At 37.6% G+C, this 8,166-nt stretch overlaps 1 protein-coding gene across 1 annotated transcript; it reads left to right on the top strand.

The window, feature by feature from the left end:
* The first annotated feature begins 1,300 nt into the window (after window positions 1-1,300).
* Window positions 1,301-4,683, top strand: gpr55a (G protein-coupled receptor 55a). The gene is made up of 2 exons (XM_027031494.2): window positions 1,301-1,497; window positions 2,739-4,683. Exon 2 carries the CDS (start codon window positions 2,796-2,798, stop codon window positions 3,729-3,731), a length of 936 nt encoding a protein of 311 aa, XP_026887295.2. The 5' UTR covers window positions 1,301-1,497; window positions 2,739-2,795; the 3' UTR covers window positions 3,732-4,683.
* The last annotated feature ends 3,483 nt before the right edge of the window (window positions 4,684-8,166 follow it).

The following is an 8,166-nucleotide window of genomic DNA, read 5'->3' as shown; positions in this document are numbered from 1 at the left end:
TAGAAGTGCAACTATATTTTTATATAAATTTATGAGATCCTATATTATTTTCAGTGCTGCTTTTTAGTATTATGAACTAATCTGAAACCAGACTGAAACTCTTAAAAAGAGACTTAAGAACTGTAATTTCTAAATTGGTGTAAAGTTTATTGTGGAATCAAGGTTGTGTCTTTTCTGAAATTAACTCTCACATCTAAGTTACCTACACTGAAAGCAGAGGGTAGCAACAGTTCCTGACCTTGAACCCAGGTGTGATATTAAACAGACAATCAGGAACATACCTATAATCAATGTATCCCCCACCTCCCCACACTGTAAGGGGATGGTGAATGTCCAGTATGAACCCACAAGTGAAGTACACAAGTCTCATCTCTAAACACCCATTTTTAAAGTTTCTTTGAAAAGCGGACGGTTAATGTATATTTTAATATATCAGTACAGAGAACATATTTAACAAAGTACATTCATATAATTTTTTAATCAATGATAGCTGTTGCTCAATCTGTAAATACACTTTAGGACACCCCCTTTTGCTATCTTTCTATCTCTCTCTGTCTCTTTCTCTATATCTCTCAGTGTGCATGTGTGTGGGTATGCCTACCTATGCCACTATTATGATTTTCTGTCTTATTCTTTGTGGTTTTTCCTTATTGTAATTAATCACACATAAGCCTATCATTACACCATGTAAGCTGTACATTTACGACACTTCTCCATTCATTTGAAAATATTTTTAACATGTTAGACATTTGTGTTATCTACAAAGGAGTTCTGTAATTTTGGTACCCTCTAGCACTTTGAACCATTTTGAGCACATAATTAATTATACAGTTATATAGACACTGACCATGGGCAAAAGCTTTAATGCTCTTTTTGCACAATATACACTGCTTTTCTGTCCAGCCAGTGCACCTGTTCATTTACATTTACAGCATTTCAATGATGCTCATATCCAGAGAGACTTGCTGATTTGTCAGTATACTCCCTAGCAACTGAGTCCATGGCCATAGTGTTTGGCTCATGTTTCTCTGTCTGCTTTACCAGGTAAATCATGTGCATTCATTCAGTCATAAGGACCAGGATAGAAGGTTACAGTAGAACTTTAGCAGTGGCACACATCCTGAAAAGGATCCTCTGTAATAATAACAAATGAAACACAACACACAAAAAAGTGAACTGTTTGAGTGCATTTGGTCCAGCAGAGAAGCATACACCCACAATTACTGCAGTTGCATAAAATGTCAGTCTGTGGTGAACATGTAAGCTACCATTGCAAAGGAAGTTTCCATTCAGTGTTTGATCAGTCATACTGCACAAAGATGGAGCTCTCTCTTTCTATTTCAAACTTAGCTTGCTTTTCTGTCACATATTTTAGCAGTTGACACTTTCTTAGAAAAGATTCACAAAAAATGCTAAGGTAGGAAGAAAGAGGAAGTAATTTATTCTTAGTAGGAGCAGAATTTTCTACAGAGTTAATCTGAAAGCTAAAGATTTGAGGTAAGTTTGTTCCTTCTTATATCTTGAGCTTGTTATCATGTTTAATGTAGTTACAGTTACATGTAAAATGCTAGTTTTTGGCAAATTTGAAAATATACATATATAACCCAACCGAGATGGTATAGTTTCTGCCACTGCTGTGAGATCTAGTACTCCTTCCATCCCCCAACCATGTGAGTTTCTTTAAACCAATAGCATTAATGTCATGGGTATGAGTTTTATACCACTGTCAGTTCTAAATGAGCTTGGAATTGGAAATCCAGAATGATCATAAATAAATTTTTAAAATATTTTTATTTATTTAGGTAGTTTTAGCAATTATTTGGAAAATCAACATATGTGTCAAATAGATACATAAGTTTTAACTGGAGTGAGATGAGTGGAATAAGAAACTTCCATTTCTGAGGGTCTTGTAGTAAGCAGGTCTGTCTAAGGTGTAATGTACCCTGTAACCTCGTGGTTTGTGCTTTGCAACTGTTTTTCAATGAATTCAGTTATTGAATTGTCTTCCCAAATAGAATATATTTATTCAAATTTAGCTAGAATTTTTTTTATTATTATTATTAGCAATATCCAGGGTTATCGATGGTTACCTAGAGATTACTGGGGTTAAGTATGGGTAGGTGGTGTTGTCTCTAACTTTCATTTTCTAAACTGCCATAAATCAAATAAATAAATAGAAACGATCAGTAGCAAAACAAAAGAAAGTTTACTTCTTAATATTTGTAACTACTTGATTTGAAAGATTCTGGTGAAAACTATTAGCCTTATGACAATCTTAAAGATTTCAGAGAATGCCAGTTTTATCAGAAATGTCCATTTTTGGCATAATCAGATATCCAAATCTTCTCAGTTGTAAAAATGTTATTTATATCAATAGTGATTTGAGCATTATTGGTTTGACCAAACTAAAATTCAGAATTAAAACCTGACCTAACCATGAAATTGTTTCTTAGTTAAAAGATTTAGCTTTGTTTAGTTTTAATGGCACATTGTACTATAGACAGAAATATAATTATCTTTCTGTATTTTTTCTGTCCCCTTGTATGGGGAAGTTGAGTGGTTGTATGCAATGATACATTCCCATATTTGCATGCTGACCTACAGACTTGGCAGCATATTTGCATGCTGCCCATGACCTCCTACAGACCTCTTTCTTTTAACCTTCTGTAGCTTGTGTTGGCTCATTACAAGAGTGATTCTCTGCATGGTATTAACTGTCCTGGTCTCTTTTTCATTAGGAATGTCTCTGTGACAGACATTGATTGTCAGAAGGGCCTCTCTCCCAGTGGTTCACCATGGTGATCTGTGATGACTGGGTGAAATGCCTGCAGTGGGCAGTCTACGTGCCAGCACTGGCTGCTGGACTTCCTCTGAACATGGCTGCTCTGTGGCAGCTGTTTTTCCGTGTTCGTCACTGGAGCGTGTCAACCGTCTACCTCAGCAGCCTTGTGATTAACGACAGCCTGTTGCTGCTCTCGCTACCTTTTAAGATGTACGCCTACAAAGAGGTTTGGCGCCTGGGCAAACTGTTCTGTTCCCTCCTGGAGAGTCTGGTCTACGTGAACATCTATGGGAGCATGCTTCTCAGTGTGTGCATTGCCGTGGACCGCTACATTGCTCTGTGCTTGCCCTTTGCCGCGCGCCGCCTGCGCTCACCGCGAAAGGCCGGGCTGGTGTGCACGGCCGTGTGGGTGCTGGTTTTTGCCAGCAGTTTCCCCGTATACGACTTCCATGGAACAGATTCCAACAGCAACACATCCCACTGTTTCCAAAACTTTTCCAACGACACATGGGAAAAGCAGTGGCTCGTGGTTTCCCTGGAGACGGTGTTTTGCTGCAGCGTGGCAGTCATGGTGTTCTGCTCTGTGCAGGTGGTGCGCACGCTGCACAGTCTGCGGCGACTGAAGCCCAGTGATGCCAAACTGCGAAACAACAAGAGCGCGAAGATCGTCCTCAGCAGCCTCGTGGTTTTCCTTGTTTGCTTCATCCCCTACCACATAGCCGTGCCGCTATATTTCCACTTCAAACAGCTTAAACAGGATCCAGAGATCATCGAGCCACTGCGAAGTTTCGTACACAGCAGCTTGTGCGTGAGCAGCATTAACTCCTTGGCAGACGGCGCGTGCTACTACTTCATACTGAAGGAGAACCTGCAAATGGCACGGAGGGAGGCCAAAGCCTCCATAGTTATAAGACCACCAGAGGAGAGGACATTGGGCACAGACACATGACGCCACGCAAACTGGCATGTGAAAACTCACATAGAGGTCACAGGGTGACAGCTGAGAATCACAGGAGTCTTGTTTACAAATGTGTGATTGACACATTTTCTAGTGAAAGTATCTTAGACATTTGGTGAGAGCTAAGAAAGACTTCCCCTATTTTGTTGGTATTCTCACAGCACTTTGTCTGAATTGAAAGCTGGCTACAGGCCTGCTGATTACTGCTGAAAGCAAGAGTTGTGTAGGCAAACCACATCCTGCTTTGTTTGGAAAAAGTCTGTGGTTAAAAATGAATTCTGTCTTTGTTAAAAGCTAAAAATGTGTGTTGTTAACATGCCCTTGAATAATATACAAGAGATTAGGAATGGTTTGGGGGAGCAGGGGAATTATTTACACAAACAGCATATTTGAAGACAAAGTTGACAAATTTTCAGGATAATAGGCCTATAACAAAGAACATCTGAGTTCCCAGTGTTCTGTGTCTTCCAGAGGAAGAATAGCTCAGCAACATTTTTTTTTAAGTCTTTACATAATATACAAGGTTAATGTTGCTCAGAACTGAGGGAAATTTATATCAACCAATTAGAACCTTGCAGAGTACATGCCAAAATCATTCCATACTTGCCTCAAAAGAGATTATTTGGCTATGCTAACCTATTTGTACATAAAATCTATGTCTTTAAGTAAAAGACATAAATCAATATCCAAATGTCCACTTTGGCTAGATTACTGCAGCAAGTAATAAATATTCTTTGTTCATAACAAGAGTAAATTAAATTTCATGGACTTATTTTTACCTGAATTACTAAAAATGTTTGAAGAGTTTTAATGCCTAAAGTACCAAAACAAAATACTAATATCAGGGTGATGGTGCGACAATCCCTGTTCTTTGCAATTATTTTTTATAATTTGTCAAGTGCAACACTGTTTTTTGTCTCATCACTGCCACAGCCACTTTAGCTGAATACTTATTTCTATATCTAAGTATAATGGAAAGTGTGGTAAAGCTTCATTTTAGCTATAATACATAGAGGTCTATACAATTACTAAAAGTATGCTAAAAATCTCTATTCCAGGGTCAAAAGTATACTATAATGGAAAACTCTATTCTATCAGCTAGATTTTTTTCAACCCAGCCATTTCCAGTGTATTTCAGGATGTTTACAATAAAATATGTATTTACTGACACTAGTCCTACCCCCAACTCCCTGACTTTAATTATGTAGCCGTATGATAACTGAAATATGCTCACATTTATGACATTTAGTGGATGGTCTTCTCCAGAACAGCTTACAAACATGCTTATTTATCTACTCATAAAGCTTAGCAAGTACAAATAGGTTAGAGTTAAAAAATACCCATAAACCAAGATACTGACAAATACAAGAGTCCTGAAACCCAGACTATAAGATACAATACAAAACAGTGCTATATAAAATACAATTTTATTGCAATTACAAGACATTTAGTGCATTGAGGGCTACAGTGGAAACGGGTTCACTGAAACTGGACAGTTAATATTTGGGGGAAAAATGTCACCTGTCATCTCTATTTCTGCTGTGATATTTCAGATAGTAGGGTAAGAATTTGGCAGTATCATCATAAATCCATGAGACCTGCCTTGTGTCAACAAATCAGGTTGGGGGTCTTCATCTAATGATATAGGGAATATTTACTTGGCACAAATTTGGTCTGCATCAATCAAGTATTGTGTCAAAGCCACAATTGTTATTCACCATGTGCTTCCCTTTATAGCCACAACGTACCAATCTTGTAATGGCTATTTCCAGGATGATAACCTATCATGTCACAAAGCACAAGTCATGTCAAACTGGGTCAAGGACTATGACACTGAGTTGAGGGTACGTCAGTACCTCCCCAGTCACCAGATCTGAATTCAGCAGGAAACCTAAGGGAGGTGGCGGAAGAAGAGATTATTAGCATGAATTTACAGCTGCCGAATGTGCAGCAATTATATGATGCCATCATTTTAGCATCGGCCAAAGCCTTATAATGCAAGTTTCTTTTAATTTACATACGTTCATAAGATGCAGGGGACGGCAGTTATGAATGGTCTTTCAATTGATACAACATCAGAATAATCTATCATGTTTTTGTCATCATATTACTGTTAGAAAACTGGTATAAACAGAAGTGTAGCAACGTCCTCTTGTTCTATTGCAAGCCAAGAAAACTATTCCTCTGTTTGAATCCAATTTTATTTTAGATGTTTCAAAAAAGGCATTGTATAATTTCATGTCTGGTTAATCTAAGGCACCTTTCTTTCTTGCTGGGTAAAGCCTACTCTTTATCTTGGGTTTTTTTCTTGTTCAAATTTTTTTTTTTCATGTTGTCATATTATTTAAAGAGAAAACATTATTGAAATATAATTAAACTAGGCTGCTACAACCATTTTTCTAATATTAACTGTAGTAGTTTTTATTTTCTACAACAAAATTCAAAGTTTGTCTATCATATCAATTCTGCAAGTAAAGATAATGATTTTGAATATTTTATATATTGAATATATATTGATCATGCTATTTACCAGATGAGGAAAAAATGTTTTGATAAAAGTAATTTGCATGAAGATGATTTTCTTAATGACTTTCTCAATCTAGATGTGTAATGAGCTCCAAGACGCAGGTAAGTGAGGATCTAAGTGCACGAGTTTATTGGTACTGGCAGGAATGGATGTGAGGTGGATATGTAGGGGAATCGTCAACACTGGGGGAGTTTGGATAAGGAGCGTGGAGGGTACTGTTCACACTGCAAGTCAGCAGGCATAAACCCAAGTAATCCAAGGGGCCAGGAATGAGGTGTAGTCTGGGGAGGAAGCAGAGGTCAAAAGCCAGGAGAAACAATAAGAACAAATAATGCTTGGTACGCATAGAGGAATTTAATACTTCGTAAGTTTGAGGGGGGAAACTGGGATGTTATAAAGGGAGCTGGAACGAGGGACAGGTGTTACTTATCAGTACTCAGGCAAGGGTGACCTAAGTCTGGGCGGGGAAAGGCTACTGGGTTGGAACGATACTGCCACAGATGACCTTGTCACTTATGCCCTGAGTTGGTACTTTATTTGGATATATTTTGAGCTGTTTTCAAAATATTAATACAGGCTTCACTGACACTGAATCTAGCAAAGCCTGAGTTTGCCTGAGCTACAATAACATACCTTGGAAACAAATTTTACATGGACACGTGCAACCTGTTGTTGCTACGATCATTGTCATTCAAAATTTTCCAATGCCCTCAACTCACCGTGAGTTATGAAGCTTTCTTGGTATGGCGGGGTACTCCTGTAGCTTCAGTAAAACATTTCTACTGTTGTTGCACTTTTCACATCTTATCCCATCCAAATATATTATTTGTATTTCTGATAGTCAGCATGCCTGTAACAATGTGAACGATCTCCTAAATTATATTCCTGTGTTTGCAGATTCTAATTTCTCCAGATCTTTCAAACTTGAGACTGACATAAGATCTGTTGGGGCTGGTGCTGTTTTATTGTAAATGATGCATATGAAATCAGTCAGTCAATCATTATATTTCTCTCCAAAAATTCTCCACTATAAGCTATTTCTTCCCTACAACAAGCATCAAGTGACATTCTACTGTAGAACAGGAAGCTCTAGCTCTATTGTTGTCCCTTTGTTTTTTTTTGTTGTTGTTTTTTTTTATGTTTATGTTGGTTCCAGTTCCCTTCCCATGAATGTTTACAATGTTTACCATAATCCACTGTTGCTTTTGTATCTATACAAACAAAATCCATGGTTGATGAGATAGTATCTCATTATACAAAGTTATAATCTAGAAATCAAACTCAAGAAAGTGAAAATGTCATGGATGACACATTCATTTGATTAGAGAAATGAGTATATAGCAAGTGTTGCAAACTCTGTGTTTGTTTTTTGTTCTTTTCGCAAACATCTTTGCTCTTCGAGGTGTGCGTGTTGCAAGTCAGCGTATAGTGCACCTGCTTGTGTTTTCTCTTTTCTCTTCTCCACTTATTTGCTCTCTCCTTTCATGCTTTCTCTCTATATATGTGAATCATTGTTGATCGTTGTTTCAACATTTCTGACAAGTGACCAAACTAGTTTGGAACTAGTTAAGTTAAATAAAGTACTTTGCTATCTGAAAATTATAAAAGAGTTCAAGATTCTAAAATAGAATAGTTCAACTTTATTCAGTAAAACCTTCAGCAGGCCACAGTTTAAAATACTACAAATACCATCATACTTGTCACCAAATCATTGCCAAATCCTAGATATGGAAAGTACACACTCACTGGCAATCATACGTCCCACCACTAGGAGGTGTATGAATGCTACTGTCTAGTGGCATTAAGCAGGAAGCTGGGGCTACTAAATTGCCATTCAATTCGTACTTGTTTTATAGCTGGATTCCACTAATGTGCTGAATTAATATCAGAGATCATGTC

Source organism: Electrophorus electricus, chromosome 7 (genome assembly GCF_013358815.1).
Source record: "Electrophorus electricus isolate fEleEle1 chromosome 7, fEleEle1.pri, whole genome shotgun sequence".
Lineage (NCBI taxonomy): Eukaryota > Metazoa > Chordata > Actinopteri > Gymnotiformes > Gymnotidae > Electrophorus > Electrophorus electricus.
This window is presented reverse-complemented; position numbering and strand designations above follow the sequence as displayed.

What these genes read in the sequence shown, in the direction of transcription:
- gpr55a (XM_027031494.2), top strand. Translation starts at nt 2,796, where the DNA reads ATGGTGATCTGTGATGACTGGGTGAAATGCCTGCAGTGGGCAGTCTAC.